Source organism: Balaenoptera musculus, chromosome 3 (genome assembly GCF_009873245.2).
Source record: "Balaenoptera musculus isolate JJ_BM4_2016_0621 chromosome 3, mBalMus1.pri.v3, whole genome shotgun sequence".
Lineage (NCBI taxonomy): Eukaryota > Metazoa > Chordata > Mammalia > Artiodactyla > Balaenopteridae > Balaenoptera > Balaenoptera musculus.
In genome coordinates this window covers 149,647,764-149,665,305 of record NC_045787.1, presented here as the reverse complement: position 1 = coordinate 149,665,305, position 17,542 = coordinate 149,647,764, and the positions used below count along the sequence as shown (strand labels likewise).

The 17,542-nt window shown below is 50.8% G+C and overlaps 2 protein-coding genes across 4 annotated transcripts; one reads left to right on the top strand and one right to left on the bottom strand.

The window, feature by feature from the left end:
* Positions 1-48: 48 nt before the first annotated feature.
* Positions 49-4,533, top strand: NOP16 (NOP16 nucleolar protein). Its single transcript, XM_036846530.1, has 5 exons — positions 49-269; positions 361-469; positions 1,645-1,714; positions 3,220-3,326; positions 4,078-4,533. The coding sequence occupies exons 1-5, from the start codon at positions 163-165 to the stop codon at positions 4,219-4,221; spliced, it is 537 nt and encodes a 178-aa protein (XP_036702425.1). The 5' UTR covers positions 49-162; the 3' UTR covers positions 4,222-4,533.
* Positions 4,534-7,633: 3,100 nt separating this feature from the next.
* On the bottom strand, positions 7,634-17,215 carry ARL10 (ADP ribosylation factor like GTPase 10). Of its 3 annotated transcripts, XR_005019435.1 has the most exons (5): positions 15,536-15,894; positions 15,121-15,322; positions 12,087-12,262; positions 9,713-10,061; positions 7,634-9,285 (listed from the first exon to the last, which is right to left on the bottom strand). XR_005019435.1 is itself a non-coding variant. In XM_036848562.1 (4 exons), the coding sequence occupies exons 1-4, from the start codon at positions 16,125-16,127 to the stop codon at positions 9,888-9,890; spliced, it is 735 nt and encodes a 244-aa protein (XP_036704457.1). In that variant the 5' UTR covers positions 16,128-17,215; the 3' UTR covers positions 7,634-9,887. The 3 variants fall into 3 exon arrangements, 2 of the variants coding, with proteins under 2 accessions (XP_036704457.1, XP_036704456.1); XM_036848562.1 differs by lacking the exon at positions 15,536-15,894 and adding an exon at positions 15,945-17,215 and having other exon boundaries at positions 7,634-10,061; XM_036848561.1 differs by having other exon boundaries at positions 7,634-10,061.
* Positions 17,216-17,542: the final 327 nt, after the last annotated feature.

Below are 17,542 nucleotides of genomic sequence, written 5' to 3'. Positions count from 1 at the left end.
GCACTCTGGGAGTCGTAGTAATCAGTCTGCTGTCGCTGCGAGGAGGACTACATTTCCCCAAAGCCTGCGAAACCACGCGATCACTAGCCGGAAGGAGTCGCTACACGAGGTACTTGGAGTGAGAGGCCCCGAGTCTGAGTTACCCGTGCTGGGGTCAGCGCGATGCCTAAAGCCAAGGGGAAGACTCGGAGGCAGAAGTTCGGTTATAATGTTAACCGGAAGCGTCTGAACCGGAATGCTCGACGGAAGGCAGCGCCGCGGATCGAATGGTGAGGGGGACCAAGGTTCAGAAGGCAGGGGGCCTCGGGCGGGACAGCCGGCGAGATGATGGTTACTAGATCGCCCTCTCTTTTCCCGTAGCTCGCACATCCGACATGCCTGGGACCAGACCAAATCGGTGCGGCAGAACCTGGCCGATATGGGTTTGGCTATGGACCCCAACAGGGCAGTGCCCCTTCTTAAGAGAAAGGTAGTGACGTGGTAGGGTCCCGGCCCTTGCCCTCCACCTCCAGCTCCCCCCCGCCCCCCACCCCCCACCCCCGCCATACTTAGCTGGGTTTCAGAACTTAATCCTATTACCTCCCTCACTCCCTTCCTGGGTTTGCGACTTCCCCACAGCCCACTCGGCCAGGCTGTACTGACTGTGGTTGAGGGTCCCTTCATACTCCCTCCCCCAGCACACATTGGACCTGGGTTGGAGCTTCCCCTTTCCTTCTGCACTTACTTTTTTTCCTCTGAAATTAAACTGTTTGGGTCCCTTGGCATCTCAGCCATATTTTCCAGAATTTATCTTTTTCTGCCCTTAACTTTCCTAATAAGGAGTTTGGAATCTTTACTTATTGTTCCTTACACCTTTTCTCAGTTATCCAATCGTCCTTGGTCTGAGGCTTCCCTAGGGGTAGTTTTTCCCAGGGCTAATTTCTCCGGAATAATTCTTTTTCTGGACCGCTCTCAAAAATAGCACCCCTTTTCACTCAGTAACTTATTTCCTGCTTTATTTTAATTCATTGGCACTTGTAAATACTTGATGGTATATTATATTGTATATTTGTTTATTGTCTGTGCCTCTTTCCCCCAACATAATCTCCTGGGGACAAGAATCTGTGTTCCATTCACTACTAAATCCTGTGGTGCCTAGGATGTGACTAGTGCTCAATAAATAGTTAACCTAATGAACGGGCTTGCTGATTGGATTTGTCCCATTGCCTTCAGGCATGTTTCTTTTTATCCCTTCGTGCCAGAAGAAAATGGCACTACTGTTTCTTGAACAATTATGAAGCTATAGCCAAGCACCGTCAGCTTGCTCCTCTGCATAAAAGATGTCTGACATCTCTTCCTCATTGTAAAGTATAAAGTGCTTTCACGTGCATTGTTTCATTTGCTAACCGCACAGTTAAGTGAGGCAGGCAAGGGGTATTATGCCCATTTTATAGTTAGGCACAGAAAGATGAATTGCTTACTTGAGCCTCTTGGGAACCACGAAGCTTCCAGGGCATTAGTTCTTTTTGTCATCTATTCTTGCCTTTGTGGAGGGATCCTTGTGGGTAATGCAGTTGTGTTGGGACGGGCAGGAGCCTTTAGAATTTCCCCTCATCCAGGATCTTTTCCTGTGTCTACTGGTCTCACGGTCTCTGTTCTCTGCAGGTAAAGGCCCTGGAAGTGGACGTGGAGGAGAGGCCTAAGGAGCTCATGCGGAAGCCCTATGTGCTCAATGGTGGGTGTGGGCCACATTCCTCTAGGTCACCATCCTGCTCAGTTAGAGCTGGAAAGGACCCTCAGATGTTCTCATTTTACAGATGGAGAAACTGAGGTTCAGAGGGAAGAAGTGAGCTGGTCTAGGGCTCAGCTTGCAGAGTTACGACTGTGTTCCAGCTGAGACATTTTCAGTCTACTGGCTAAGCTCCAGTGTGTGAAGGGAGGTCAGAGATGTTCAGGGAGGATGTAACTAGTGCCTGAGAGGATAGAAGAGAAAACGGTAAGTCTCAGGCACACATTCAGCTTCTCATGAGATTAAGGATGAACAGATTTTTTTAAAGATTCCACCATGTAATCTTTCCAGTGATAAATCCAATTTTATGTATATTAAGGCTATAGAGACTGAATATTAAAACAGAAGAGGGTAAATTCTGCAGGGAAGCAGGAATACTCTGGAATATTCTACCCATCCTTCCTCTTTCCTGTCTGTGATATTTAACAGTTCTCCTAAAGTTTAAAGTATCTGAATGACCAGACATTTGATATAGAATTCTGTGAGTTCCTGTCTGTAGTTTATTTTAATGATTCTTGTAAGAGTTACTGACTGCACAGGACTGTATATACAAAATCGTGTGTACTCTCTGCAGTCAAAGCTAATCTTAAAAAATTTTACTTTTAATTCTTTAATTAAAAAAAATTTTAATTGTGGTTAAAAAGCACATAAAATTTACCATCTTAATCATTTTAAAATGTATAGCTCAGTAGTGTTAAGTATATTCACATTGTCTTGCAACAGAACTCCAGAACTTTCATCTTGCACGACTGAAACTCCTTACTCATTAAACAATAATGCCCTGTTCTCCCCTCCCCACAACCCATGGCAACCAAGTCAAAGATAATTTTGACTATAAGCAATTTTAGCACCTAACCCCGGATAAGATTTGACTACCTCATTTCCATGAGGTAGCTATTTTTCTCCCTTCATAGATGAGGAATGGGGGAGTATTTACCTAGCTATTTTAGGTGTGAGGCCATTATTGGAGCTTGGCTTTTCCCCTCACATGGAGCAGAGAGGTGCCTCAGGCCCTAGTTCTTAGAGCTCGAGTTCTCATTTATTCACACCTTTCCATTTCACGTATTGTTATTAACTCTTCAAGAGGTTCTCAGAGAGTTTTGGAGCTGGAAGGGAGCCCTGTCCTGTGGACAGGCAATGCATCTTCATCTCTGTCCCCAGGACCTGGCACTAAGTAGAGATTTTTAGTTTGGTGCCTTTCTTTCACCCATCTGAGACCCAAAGAGCGGTGACTTGCCTTTCAGTTCATTGCCATACTGATAGATGCTTGTGCCATAGACAGAGTCTGGGACCTGAGGGCCTAAAAAGAAGTTTCTAGCACTGAATTTGCAGATGGAAAAGCTCATCAGATGGTTGGTGTAGCAACTCTTGTGGCTTGGGATTGACTGAGCAGCTCAACTTGTGCAGGAAGTAAAGCCTCATTCCCTGTCTCTCGGCTTCTCTCAACCCAGACCTGGAGGCAGAAGCCAGCCTTCCAGAAAAGAAAGGAAATACGCTATCTCGGGATCTCATTGACTATGTTTGCTACATGGTGGAGAACCATGGGGAGGACTATAAGGTGAGTGGCTTAGGCCTGGCAGGAGGAACCACTTGGGCCCTTTGGGAAGGTACCCTGGACCATTCAGGGTCTGATATGCTTGCCTATTGCCTGTTTCCTGAGACTGAGTGGAAACAGAGAGGAAAGAGAGACCCTAAGAAATGGATGCCATTGACAGAATGCTTATAATTGGATAGACTGAGTGGCCTGTGGTTCATATCGCACTCATTGATATGTTTTGCTTGCATGGTATTTTTATTAATCAACTTGAACTACAGGTGACCCTTGAACAACTTGAGAGTTAATCTGTCTATATTTATAGTTGGTCCTCCAAGTCTGTGGTTCCTCGCATCTAGGGATTCAACCAACCATGGACCATGTAGTGCTGTAGTATTTACTACTGGAAAATATCTGTGTATAAGTCGACCCATGCAGTTCACATCTGTGTTGTTCAAGGGTTAACTGTAGTTGCCATTTTAATTATCGGAGGTTTCAAATAAAAGTCCTTATTTTTGGCTTCTCCGAAAAATTGAAAGATCTGGGTACAATGAACCCCCGTGCCCAGGTGGGATCAGTTGGCGATGGATGGAGAATGAGCTACTCAGCTGGTCCCAGCTCCTGCCTAGTCCCTGAGGGCATTTCCCCACATACACTATGGCTTTTGAGGTGAGGAATCTGAACCTCAGGGATTGGAAGTAGCTTGCCCAACTCAGGGCTAGGATTTGAACCTTGCCTGTCCAGCCTTCTTCAAGTGGCCCTTCTCCCTTCTTAGGCTATGGCCCGGGATGAGAAGAATTACTATCAAGATACCCCAAAACAGATTCGGAATAAGATCAACGTCTATAAGCGTTTTTACCCAGCAGAGTGGCAAGCCTTTGTCGATTCTTTGCAGAAGAATAAGATGGAGGTTGAGTGACTGGTTTACACCTGCCCCAGGTTGAGACTTCCTCCTGTACCAGAGAAGCTGGAGCCAGGGTTTAAGGCAAGGAGAGGTGTGCGGCTACAGATGAGGCTAGCCAAACCCTATGGAATCAAAAGGTTACAGCACACACATACACACACACACACACAAAATCTCTCACACTTCCCTTTGGGGAAGGCACTGTCTCCCAGAGGCTTCAATTTATGTTCTTCTGGAGTCTCTGGGAAAAGCCAGAACCTGCTGTTTTCAGAGTGGGTGGTTTGTTTGAATGTAGTCTGTGTACAATAAAATACAGTATTTTACTTCTCTGATGGTTTTGCATTTGCCCCTCCCAGCCAAGCCCTGGGGCTGCCCCTGCAAAAACCTACTCAGCCAAGGTAAAGAGGCCATTCAGCCCTTTTTGCTCCATATTCACATGCCCTTCTAGGCACAGCCTCCCTCCTCTTCTCCCCTGTTCTGGTTCCACTGCTCTGCCTTGGTTTCCTGCATAGCAGTTCCACTAACGCTTCTACAGAAGCCTGCTGGGAACCCTGGGCTGCTTGGGAGGGGCTTCCAGTGCTTGCCTCACCCCAGGCTGGGGGCTGGTGGACCGGTTCTCCATGGCCCTGGTCTGAGGCCAGCTGTGGCTCAAGTGCCAGAGAGTAAGGAGCTGTATAGCTGCCTCCTGGTCTGTCTTCAAGTGACCTGCCTTTGCTACTTGTCTTTCCTGAAGGGAATCTGAGGCCCCCAAACCTGCTTTCTGAGACCATCTGGGGACTGCTGAATACCACTGTGCTGTGTGCCAAGCACTGGGCTACACACTGCATGGCCATTCCTTGGGGCCAGGCCTGCCTAATTCGGTGGCACGACTGGTATATAGCAGGATCACAGACAAGCTGTGGGGTGGGTGCTGGGCATTTTCTTGTCTTGATACGTTATCCTCAGCTATTAATAATACAGAAAACCTCTGTTCCTAAGCTTTCTCCTTAAAGCACATAAAATTTGTCTCTCCTCACTGCTCTTGAAAAGAAGGGCTTATGTTTTTACATAGAACATTTCACATAAAACCCTGTAAGGTTGTGTGGTATCTTCATGTTGCAGGAAGGGAAACAGGCTTGAGAGGCGTTAACGTGGGGTTTGAAGTCAAGTCTGCACGATGACTAAGCCTAGACTTTCTCTTGCTGACCTTCTCTTTGGACCCTGAAGGCAGCCCACCCGTCCCACACCATTAAGGCAGGCTGGAAACTAGACAGAAACCACCCCCCATCAGATCCGGCCTGCTAGACTCCAGCAGTGACTGGCCACTGTGAACACCTCGAGCACAGCCTTTATGATTTGAGTCTGCAGCAGAGCTCCTGGGGGCCTTCGTGATTTGGCCTCCTAACTTCTGCCCTTCACAGCATTCCAAATTCATGCCTTTGACCAGGCTGGGCCCTTAACCTTGTTTCTTCACCCAGTTCAGGTGCCAGCTTTAGGAAACCTTCCATACCACCTTCCTCTACCCCCAGGCTGGAGTTCCCATGCCCCAGACTTCCTGTAGCAGTGCCTATCACAGTCATAACTACCTTTTAGTCTGGTTAACATTTCTCTACCAGACTGGGCTTGAGTGCAGGGACCTTGTCTGGGAATCCCAGAGCCCAGCCCAAGGCAGGTACTGGGGGAATGCTTGTGGAATGGCGCCGCCTGCATTCTGACCTCTGGCATGGAGGCACTCAAAAGATGTTCTCGCTCCCATTTCCACACCTAGCTCTGGCCCCGACAGCTAGAACTCCTCCCAAGAAAGGGTTTGGGTTCCTCCCCAAAAAAGTACTGAATTAGGCCAAAGCTGATGTTCCTTAACCGTCCACCCCCATGTGGACTGAAGGGCTAGGGGACTGGAACTTGCTGTTTGACACGCTGTGTCACAGGAAGTGTTCTGGGACCACCCTCCAGAGCTGCCCCTCACTGGAACTATAAGCACCAAGCACACGTTCCTCAAAATCAGAATTTATGTGAAACCATATCCGAATTTTTGGCGTTTATTGTATACCTCAAACAGCCACCACACTCCGTTTTATGCAGTTCGTGGGTCCGTGTTCACAGGGCACGGGCTGGGACAGCAAGGCTCCTTTACTTCAAATCTTTGATGGCAATCTTCCCCTTGTCCCTTAATGGGCCCACCTCCTGGAGGCAGCGGGAAAACTTGGAGGTTCCCCTTTTCAGTTACTAGAAAGGACTTAGAGGATGTGGGAGCACACAGCAAAGGTGAGAGGCAGGCTGCTCAGACTGCCCAGGTCTGAGGTCTGGGGCAGGATGAGGACGACGATGGAAACCACAGGCGAGTTTTAGCAGCTGGTTCAAGATGCTGGCAGTTGCTACTAAACTAGCATACGAACAAAATGATTCCCAAAGGCAAGTGGAAACATTTTTCTGGAGAACCTGGGGTTTCATTCAGACAGGCTAGAGTTGTGAGATTTTTCATTAGCATTTCTCTGCGGAGGATCGGGAGGCCATGATGGACCAACTTTACCTCCTCCCCAGTCCTTACAGCTGGATACCAACGTGTCAGCGCAAGCCTGCAACGGGCAGTTCTGGGCGCCAAGAAGTGCCAGAGGAGGCTTCTTAGAATAGGCGGCCAGTCGAAGGTGATGGTCCCAGCAGCCTCAGGATCCCTCTTGCCTAGACCATCCACATGTCCAAGCTCTGGGCCAGGCTGGCCTCTCTTCAGAGGGATAGCAGCAGGTCAGAAGCCATGGTTTAATTTAAATAACTTAAGAACAGAAGCCCCTAGAGCCAGGGTAAGTGATCCAGGCATAGGTTCAACCAGCAAGTAGGTGCAAACTTCCTTCCCATGTGAAGTGGGCACTGTATGGTCTTCATTAGAATATGAGAGCTGCCCAGCCATTCACTCCCTATTCCCAAGCTCAGGTAGAGTCAGGGCAGTAGGGGGAACACAGCGTCACCCAGACTAGTCAGGAACCTCACTTTGAGATGAACAGCTCCAGGTAATGACTGGTTCCCTAAAGCAGTCATCTGGGCTCCAGAACCAAAGTCACATTCAGGAACAACTAGGTAAGAGCACCATAAGGCCAGGCAGTTAGCTGTTCTTAAGAAAGGCCTTGGGCTTCCCTGGTGGCACAGTGGTTGAGAATCTGCCTGCCAATGCAGGGGACACGGGTTCGAGCCCTGGTCTGGGAAGATCCCACATGCCACGGAGCAACTGGGCCCGTGAGCCACAACTACTGAGCCTGTGCGTCTGGAGCCTGTGCTCCCCAACAAGAGAGGCCGCGATAGTGAGAGGCCCGCGCACCGCGATGAAGAGTGGCCCCCGCTCACCGCAACTAGAGAAAGCCCTCGCAAAGAAACGAAGACCCAACACAGCCAAAAATAAATAAATAAATTTAAAAAAAAAAAAAAAAAAAAAAAAAAAAAAAAAGAAAGGCCTTTCCCCACTTTGCCCAATCTGGTCCTGGTAGGAACTGGAGCAGATGAGTACTGTTTGCCACCCAGCCAGGACAGGCCAGCAGCTCCACACGCGAGGCACCGCCACAGGCCAACAGGACGTCTATACACTCTTGTGCAAGCACCAGGGGGTGGCACCCTGGACCTTCAGTGCTCCTCAGTGGTGTCTTCTGGTGTGCCACTGGCACCTGTCAGTTCTGAGAGTGGTCTTTGAAAGTTGCTAAAGTACACATAGTTAAACTCTACTCAAGTTCACCTCCCCACAGTGGGGACTTTAAAAACTGTACTACATAGTGATACTCATTAGACCAAAGGCAGATCTTAATTAGTAGAAAAGGGTGCCCCCCTCAACAATGCTGGCTCCAAAGGTAACTTTTAAGTACTAGAGGACGAGGTGGAGTTCATAGAACAGAGAAGTAAAGCCTCTCAACCTTCTAGTGGCGAAATGAAAAGCGTCAGCAGAGCTTCAAAGGCTACTCTAAAACCCAACTCATTCCCGAAATATTTAATAAAATCAGTCAAATCACTTCTTAAAGCAGAAAGTTAATCAGAATTTCAAAGAAAGTGATTCTATTCTGAGACACCTACAGCCCACCTTCCTGGCCTGCCCCTCTTGCACCGGCCACAGCATGGAACTGCAGCACACTGAGTAAACGTCAAATGAAACAAAGGCACATAATCTCTATTCTCAATTAAAAAGCAAACTGAGTTGGGTATCTCCTTGAAAAAAAGGCCCATTTGTGGAGGTGACAGTTCAGTGGCCCCTGACAAAAGACTCCTTCTTTTGCCTGCACTAAAGAGAAGTGTCAGTACAGAGACAGTCCTTAAACTGGCTGATCACTGGAAACAGGAGAATTATGGAATGTGTACTGGAGAGGACAGCAGAAATTCTGTCCAACTTTGCCTTAGCTGGGCAATCAGCAGGTCTAGAAAGGCTGAGTGATGTACCCAAGGCTACCCTGTTGGTTGGTCTGCTAATTCTCATTTCTTTTTATTTGGATAACTATGATGAAATTGCCTCTCCCAGAGTCATGTTACCTACACAGTTTGTGTCCCTTTGACTGCTGGGCCAAGTGGTGGAGTTCAAGTTCATATGGATCACCGTGAAGTATTATGACATCAATTACAGCCACAGAGGGTCAGGGGAGTGCAAGCTCTGTCTCCAATGAAACATGTAGCTTACCACACTGTCATTCATGATTCCAGTTATTTTCCTCAAAGATCCAAATTTTCCATGACAATCTTCTGGGGTTTTAATAACAGCACCTAGAAACAGAGCCTAAACTTTGGCCTGTTCCTTTTATAAATAAATAAATAATTAAATGCAGTTTGGAGGTCAACATCCTGCTCCGCTGACAGTCTTCTTCCCAGGGGCACAGGCAGGCTCCTTCCTTCCCCAGACTTATGTAAACATGGGCATTGGCACAGTTAGTGTAAGAGCAGCAGCTTCTGTCTCCAGATTTTGGTGGGGTGGGGGGCTGGGGGAAGCTTTCAATTTTTCTGATTAGCGGGTGAATACCACTTACTCTGTAGTCAAGAGGCTGGTGGGCCAGGCCTCAACCTCGGGGAAGCAGGGAGGTTTCAGAAAGCTCCTTGCTAGGATCTCTAGGTTCGTCCTTGAGCTTCTTATCTTCATGGCTGGGAAATACATCTCCAAGTTAGAAAAAAAACATAGAAATCACTTCTCTTTAAAAAGGATGGCCCTGGGGCCAGAGAGGGAGGGATTGCACAAGGCCATGAGCCAGCTGGGGTTGGAGGATAATGCAGGAGTCGGGGTCTGAGCTCACAGCGTACCGCCCAGAACCTGCCCACATTAGAGGGGTGTTAAGTCACCAGGAGGGAATGGTCTAGACTGGGCATACTTTGGACACCTACACCGGTCCTCAACCACTGGGATCTACAGGGCGGGGAGAACTAAGCCTGCTGAGCAGCTCACTGTACAGGTCAGAGGACGAGGCTGCCTTCCCTGGTGAAAGTGGGATTCACTCCCAGCCCAGAATGGGCAAGACACCATTCTCTCCTCAGCCTCACCCGCCTCCCTGCTTCAGCCTCATGGCTAGCTCACCAGGAAGGCTTCCATATGGTTCCTGGCCTGCCCAGGCCCTGCTCTTGAGAGGGCGAGGAGGGGAGAAGGGAAGTGCTGCCACATAGCCTGTGCCCCAGGCCCCGGCTGGGGATGAAGAAGCAGGAGGAGCAGAACTGGGGTCCCAGGGCTGGCTGGTGAGCAGGTGGGTACCAGCCTAGGAGAGAAGCTCCAGGAGCAGTCTCCAGATGTGCACGGTGCCAGGATTTTCAAAGCCGGCTCCTGCAGGGGCAATGCTGGCTGCCAAGAGGAAGACTTCCCGCTGGTTGTCGACAGCCTGAAGGCCCAGCTCCTGCTGCAGCTCCACCACACTCATGGCCTCGCTCAGGTCCTGGGATGAAACAGAGATGTCAGGAGGGACTGACAGTGTTTCCCAACAACCCACCCTTGTCATCTATGAAATAAACTGTTCTTCGGCTCCCTGGGGGAACACTGGGGCCTAAGTTCTCTCACGGCCACTTGGTCTAAACTCTCTTCCTCATCTCTGACTTTCCTTGGTATCAATCTCTTTCCACCCCGTCATTCTTACCCGCAGCCACTGTGCTAAGAAAGAGCACTTCCTCTAAGTCAGGCATTGTGATAGGCACTTAATCTTACTTAATTCTCACAGTCCACACTTAACTGATGAGGAAATCAGCTCAGGGAGGTGAAGTCATTTAGCCAATGAAACAGTGATAAGTGGCAGAGCCAGGTTTCAAACTCAGGTTGGCTTGATGACCAAGTTTATAACCTTTATAGGAACCCTAGCTCAGTTTCCTAAACTTAATGGTGGAGAGATCTTACAGTAGGGTCACTTCCAGACAAGGGCCTTACCTTCCCTAGACTTCTAGAAACCCAGTGACGAGAAAAAGAAGCCACTGCACAACATGGCTGGTGATGGTACATTTTAATTTCAAGCCTGGCCCAAGATTAAAATGATTCTTCTTGGAGCAATTCATAGAGTGCTGGGACCTCAGGCGTTATTTCCTGTAGGTTCAAAATCACTATAAATTATAGTTTATATACAAGATGATGATGTGATTTACTGTCCAAACTGGGGTACTTCTTTTTATTTTAATTAATTTATTTATTTATTTTAACGTCTTTATTGGAGTCTAATTGCTTTACAATGTTGTGTTAGTTTCTGCTGTATAACAAAGTGAATCAGCTATATGTATACATATATCCCCATATCCCCTCCCTCTTGCGTCTCCCTCTCACCCTCCCTATCCCATCCCTCTAGGTGGACACAAAGCACTGAGCTGATCTCCCTCTGCTATGTGGCTGCTTCCCACTAGCTAGCTATTTTACATTTGGTATACTATATGTCATTGCTACTCTCTCACTTTGTCCCAGCTTACCCTTCCCCCTCCCCATGTCAAACTGGGGTACTTCAGAGACTCAAAGTAGGTACTATTAATAGTTATACAAGAGCAACAGGCATAAATGGGGGCTGTCCCAGGCAGACCAGGACATATGGTTACCCTATTTATAAATGACTGTCAAGTATTTCCTAATAGGCAGGGGGAACCTGAGGTCAAAGATGGACAGCCTCTCTCCAAGCCAGGCTGGAAACATGCCCCACAGCTATCAGGACCATGGGCACAGGCCACATGAAATATGACAGGACTCTATACTGTGGCAGAGAATGGCATCTTAAGTGTGTGATGCCGAGAGTTGCTGGGCCAGGAGAGGTAGAGTGAAGAGCAGGAACTTTGAGGAAGATCTAAGCTCAACTCCTGGCTTTGCCACATACCAGCTGTAACTCTGGGCTAACAGCAAGGCCTAAAGTGGGGTTTTTGTAAGACAAGTGAGGTCATGATTACCGGGTGCTTAGCACGCTGTAAGCACACAATAAATGTTAGTTCTTATTATTATTTAATCTGTTCAACTTCTTATCACTTCCTAGCTGTAGCTCTCTGACCTAGAGTCAGAAATCATACGGACATAGAAGAGTGGAAAAGGTGCAGGTTTTGGAGTTAGACATTCCAATTTTACTATTTTCAAGGTGTACAAAATTTCTCTGAGCTTCAGATTCCCCATCTGTAAAATGGAAAGAGTATCCCATATCTTGTAGGGTGAACAGAAGCATAATATGAAATGTTATTTGAAACCACACCTGGGAAGTAGTGGACACTTAATAATAATTTTTCTCACTTCTCTAGGATGACAAATGACAGGCAAAGAGGAAGGCAGAGAGGGGATGAGGATTAGGAATGAGGAAAGAGTACAGGTAGCAGAGGTGGGGGACAGTTTCTCAGCTAAGCGTTGCAGGTCATGGGCCTGGGCCCGAATACCTCTCCAGTGCTCCCTGCCCCTGCCCAGGCATCTGCGGATCAAGCCCGCCTGGCCTGAGCCAGCCTCCCATGGCTCTCACCTGCTTGTTGGCCACGATGACGACAGGCAGGTCAGGGTCCTTGTCCAGTAGCTTGTGCAGCTCCTGTCGGGCCCAGGGCAGCCGCAACCGGTCAGCTGAGTCCACCATGAACACCAGCACGTCCACTTCATTCACAAACTCCTTCCAGTAGAAGCGCAGATTCTGGCTGCCACCGACTGAGGAGAGGCCAGGGGCCAGCTCAGAGCCTCCCTGGGCCCTGGCTCTCTACATATAACCTGACCCCACCCCACTTCCTGCCTTCCAAGGCTCCACTGGCCAGGAGCAAGGGAAAGTCCACAGGTTCCAAAGCCAATCAGACCTGGGTTTAGCTCCAGCTCTGGCAGCTAGGTCTCCCTGCGCAGGTCGCTACCTCTGGGCATCAGTCTCCTCCTCACTGAACTTACCTAACAGGTTGCAGCAGAACCCAAAGGTACCACATGCAATGCACCTTTCACAGGACTGGTGTATAGTATATGCTCAATAAATAGTACTCTCTGGTTCTTTCTCCTGGGCTGCCTTGCCTCCTCCCAAATTCTAGCTTCCTCCTGGGTCAGTGGCGGCTGTAGTCAGCAGCCAGGACTCCCTGCCCTGCCTGTGCACAGCCATTCTCCATTCGGCTTCTCTTGTTCAGTCTAGTTGCCCCATTTTCTTTCCTTGGAAACACCATACTCAACAGTGCCACCAAGTGGCTGCCCAAGTAGCACCCCCAACCTGGGTTATTCCTGTTCCCCTCTGTCCCTCTGCAAAGTCCCCACTGGTCATCCTGCATCCTAGTGTTCCTGGTTATACTTCTGACACTTGTGGGCTCTAAGCTCTTTGAGAGTTAGAGCTATTTATCTCTGGATCCCCCCAAAGCCCTCAGCACAATGCCTGGCACATAGCAGGCACTCAACAAGTATATACTGAGTGCTTACTAGGTGCCAAGCACTGATCTGGGTGCTGGAGATACAGAGGTGAGCAAGGCAGGCAGGGGCCCTGCTCTCAAGGAGCTCCCTCCGTAACCAGAAACAACACAGCAGTAACACATAAACACATTCCACAAAGGAAGGAAGTAAAACAGAAAAAGTGAAAGGGGTGGGGTGGGGTGGTTGTATGTGCTGGTGGCTTTGGACTGGTTGGTCTGGGAAGGTGGTCTAAGGAAGCAGCATGTGAACTAAGTCCGGGATGACGAGAAGGAGCTAGTCATGAGATGAGGCAGAGAAAAGCATTATAGGCAGTGGGCAGAGCAAGATCCATGTGTTCGAGAAACAGAAGGCTGAGGCGCCGCCAGAAGGGGAGAGGAGGAAGCCATGACCAGCAAGGCTGCCCAGGGCTGGACCACACAGGGCCCGTAAAGCCACAGTGAGTCTGTGGGGAGCCCCTTAAGCATTTTAAGCAAGAATGACATGATCTGATACGGGTTTCTGAAAGATACCGCTGTCCAACATTGAGGACAGAAGTGGAAGCAGGAAGACCAGCAAGGAGACTGTTGTAGTCCTGACAGGTGACCATGGCTTGGACCAATTAGGCAGAAATGGAGGTGGGGAGAAGTGAACAGACGCAGACTCCACTGGAGAATAAAGCTGACAGAACTAGCTAATAAAATGGGTATAGGAGGTGGGGGGAAGGGAAAAGTCATCAAAAATGCACAAAGTGCTCACTCTCAGCTGGGCTCCAGGCCAGGCGCTGTAGGAGACCACAGTGAAGTGAGTGCTGTGGGAGGGGAAAGCCCCGGGACTTGAATGGGAGATCTGGGTTTGAATCCAGGTTGGGTGACCTTACTGAGCCTGGGATGTTAACAGGGCAGACCCCTGGGTAACATGAAAACACCAAACCCCTTCTTCCAAGGTGGAGGGAGGGGGATACTGTCTCTGCCAGACAGAGTGGGCCTCAAGTGCAGAACCCCCACTTGAATTTTCTGTGTCCCTGGCACAAGAGATGGAGACAGGGAAAGCTCATTGAAAGGACTAAATCTCAGGTGAATGTCAACGTTTGCTACAGTCAGGGAGAAAAGATGTAGCCAGGGCAGGCTAGCAGGCAAGGCCCTGAGACCAGAGGAACTGGGCCCATTCAGGCCAACAGCCAGGCCCTCAGAGTCCGATCCCACCACTTTAGGACTTAACTAAACCCACCTAGTCTTTATGGTCTGAGTCCTTTGGCTGGCAGGAAGGCTACCCGTCCCTCCCCACTGAGTCTGTGGCTGGACACAGGTGGTTAAGTACTGCTGCGCTCTCAATACCCTCTCTCCCATCCTCTCCTGGGATCCCAAGAGGCCTAACACTGAGGGCAGGAGGATGCTCAGACCCTCTCTGATTACTCAGCAAGCTCTCCCAGGTACCTGATTGGGGCTGGGCCCTAGGGGCCAGAGCTGGATCAGATTTATCGGTGCCCCAGGTGCCTAGTCAGGGACACAGGGTGGTATGTGGCAAACACTGCAGCAGACGGAGGAGCTCTTAACCTAGCCTGGGGGTCAGAGAAGGCTTCAGAGGGGTATCATGTTTGACCTAAATCTTGAATGATGAACAGCAGTTTAACAAGGGAAGAAGGGCTTTCCGGACTGGGGGAACAGTGCATGCAAAGCACAGAAGATTAGAAAGAAAACAGCAAGCACCCTTCAGAAACAAGCACTGTACATGGTGCTTAACATCGAGAGCCCAGAGCCAGATAGTCTGCATTAGCTGACCGGCAAGCTGCATGAGCTTGGATAAATTATTTTACTTTCTGGGCCTATAATGAAGGTGGTAACTGTTTCCGGTTTTACGGAGTTGTTGGGAGGGTTTTTAAAGTGATGTCTGTCAAGGGCTTGACATACTGGAAACTTTAGTTGTTAGTATCTCAGTGTTAGGGATGTGGGCTGCAGTAAGGGTGAGGGACAGGGGGCGACCAAGCCAGAGTATAGAGCTTGGACTATATCCTGTGTCGCAGGGAGGCGTGGGAAGGACTTTCTACAGGGGCGTGTCCTGCTTAGATAAAAAGCCACGGCTTGGGTTCAGCTGAGATGATGGGGAGACAGCGGGAGTGTGTGTGGGGGGGGCGGGGGGGAAGGTCTGCTCACTCTCCAGCAGGTCCACCTCGAAGTCCTTGGTGGGCAGCCGCACGGAGTTGAAGCCCCAGGTGGGGATGTGGCCTTCCAGCGGTGGCTTCCCGGCCAGCACGCGCAGGAACGTGCTCTTCCCAGAGCCATCCAGCCCCAGCACCAGCACCTCGCGCTGCTCCAACTCCTCCAGCGCCGGCTCCTCGTCCGCCTCGTCCTCGGGCTGTGGGGCACGGGTCAGGCTGCGGTCGGCACCCTCCCGGCCTCACCCTTCCCCAGGGAAGACCGAAGGCCCAAAGCGCCCATCCCCGCCCTGCCGCCGTTAAGGGGCAGCCAGGCCCGCTCTGGTGCAAAGGGACGAGCGGAGCCTATGGAGTCCTGAATCCCCAGACCCGTTCTTCAGGTTTTTCCTGAGTGACCTCGAGCAAATTCCTACCCCTCGCGGAGCGTCAGCCTCCTCAGACTGACAATCCCCACATCCCACAGCGGAAGGAACCACCGAGTCGGGATAACGCGCAAATGAACCGCGCGGGCCCGGTGAGGGGGCGGAGGGCCTCTCCCGGCATCCCCCGGCCCGCGCGCACTGCGCAGGCGCCGGGCGGGCGCGGGCTGGGCCCGGCGCTGGCCCGACGGGCTCCGGCTCCCCGGAGGAAGCCCTAGGCCTACGGCGGCGCAGCATAGCACACTCCCCCAAACGCCCACGCGTTCCTCGGTTCCGGGACTCCCGGCCGCCCGACGCGCGCCAACCCGCGCGAGGCCTGCGGCGTCAAGCTCCCGCCCCGCAGGGCGGCGGTCACACCCCTCGGCTACGCGCGCGGAGACGCAGATCTCTTCCAGGTACTCACGTCCCATTCGTCCCACTCCGGAAGGCGGGCAGGCTCCGTGCCCCACCAGGCTTCGCCTCCGTCCCAGCGCCGCTCCCGTCCGCGGCCGAAGTAGGTCTTCCAGAGGATGAAGATCACCGAACCGAGCACGGCCGCCGCGCCACCCAGCGCCAGCACCAAGGAGCTTAGCGGCCGCGGCGCCATCGGGCCGGGCGAGGGGCACGGATGCCGGCTGCACAGGCCGAGCCAGCCGGCCTGCAGAAGATGGCCCCGCTGCGAACTGCCTCGGCCGCGCCCACCCACCCAACCAAGCCCCGCACTACAAGCCCCACAATGCACCGCCGCTGTCGCGACAGGCCGCCCGCGCCCTGGCGGCTGGAGCGGGGGCGCGGGCTGGAGCGCAGGGACCTCCCGCCCACTCTGCGAGGTGCGGTGTGGAGTGAGAGGCTGTGCCTGGGTAGGACAAGAGGCGGTGACACTGGCATCTACCGAGCACTTGCTGTGTGCCAAGGGGTTAGCTCACAGCTGTTCTAGGTTACCCCTTAAAACAGTGCCTCTTAGAAGGGAAACCGAGGCCCAAGTCACACCGTAGTGCTTTGGTGAAGCCTGCATTCAAACCCAGGCGATCTGTTTCCTAGATCCCTCAAGAGTTCAGAGAGGAATTCTGTGGGATGGCAGGTTATGGAGTGCAGAAGCAGGACTGGAACCCAGGTCCCTGACTGTTAGTACTCTCTACCCTGCCTTGGCTGCTGCCTGCTTCCCAGGGGTTCTGCTCTCTTGCGGTCTCTTGGCATCCTGATGAAGCAGGCAGGTCCAGGAGTCTGTTTAGACCTGACCACTTTGTCCTCCGTGACCCCCAGTGACTGCCAAAGTTTCCAGATGTAACACAAGGAGGAAAAGCAGGAGAAACGGGCCTGGGGTACTTAAGAGGAGGACCCTGTGAGGAACTGTGGGGTGAATGGGTATATTTTTACTGTAAACCACCTCAAGCCATCTTATACACCAGGGAGGACTCTGGGCTTTTTCCTAGTCACCCCCCGGTATGCTCAGATCTCTCCTGTTTCCTCTGCCTCTGGTTGCTACCTCTCCTTTCCATTTTAGCCCTGCTTTGGGATAATGTGCATTTCCTATTCTTTGACCCACCCACCCAGAGAAGCTGTTCTCACCAGGGTCTCTAACAAACCCCTTATTGGTAAATCCCTTGGTGGCATCTTAGTTCTTATCTTGCTTGACCTCCTGGCACCATTTAACACTGTTAAATCTTTTTTTTTTTTTTTTAATAAATTTATTTTTGGCTGCGTTGGGTCTGTTGTTGCACACGGGCTTTCTCTAGTTGTGGCGAGTGGGGGCTACTCTTCTTTGCAGTGTGCGGCCTTCAATTACGGTGGCTTCTCTAATTGCAGAGTACAGGCTCTAGGCGCGCAGGCTTAGTTGCATCCGCGGCATGTGGGATCTTCCCGGACCAGGGCTCGAACCCATATTCCCTGCGTTGGCAGGCGGATTCTTAACCACTGCACCACCAGGGAAGCCCCAACACTGTTAAATCTTAGCAGATGTTTTAATCTTCTTGGGCAGTCATAACAAAATACCACAGACTGGGTGAAAAACAATAAGAATTT

What these genes read in the sequence shown, in the direction of transcription:
- NOP16 (XM_036846530.1), top strand. Translation starts at nt 163, where the DNA reads ATGCCTAAAGCCAAGGGGAAGACTCGGAGGCAGAAGTTCGGTTATAAT. An exon ending in TGCCCCTTCTTAAGAGAAAG is followed by an intron (nt 470 to 1,644) that starts GTAGTGACGTGG and finishes TGTTCTCTGCAG; the next exon opens with GTAAAGGCCCTGGAAGTGGA. An exon ending in ACCATGGGGAGGACTATAAG is followed by an intron (nt 3,327 to 4,077) that starts GTGAGTGGCTTA and finishes CTCCCTTCTTAG; the next exon opens with GCTATGGCCCGGGATGAGAA.
- ARL10 (XM_036848561.1), bottom strand. Translation starts at nt 15,778, where the DNA reads ATGCTGCGCCGCCGTAGGCCTAGGGCTTCCTCCGGGGAGCCGGAGCCC. An exon ending in AGGCTGACGCTCCGCGAGGG is followed by an intron (nt 15,323 to 15,535) that starts GTAGGAATTTGC and finishes CGTGCCCCACAG; the next exon opens with CCCGAGGACGAGGCGGACGA. An exon ending in TCATCGTGGCCAACAAGCAG is followed by an intron (nt 10,062 to 12,086) that starts GTGAGAGCCATG and finishes GTTTCATCCCAG; the next exon opens with GACCTGAGCGAGGCCATGAG.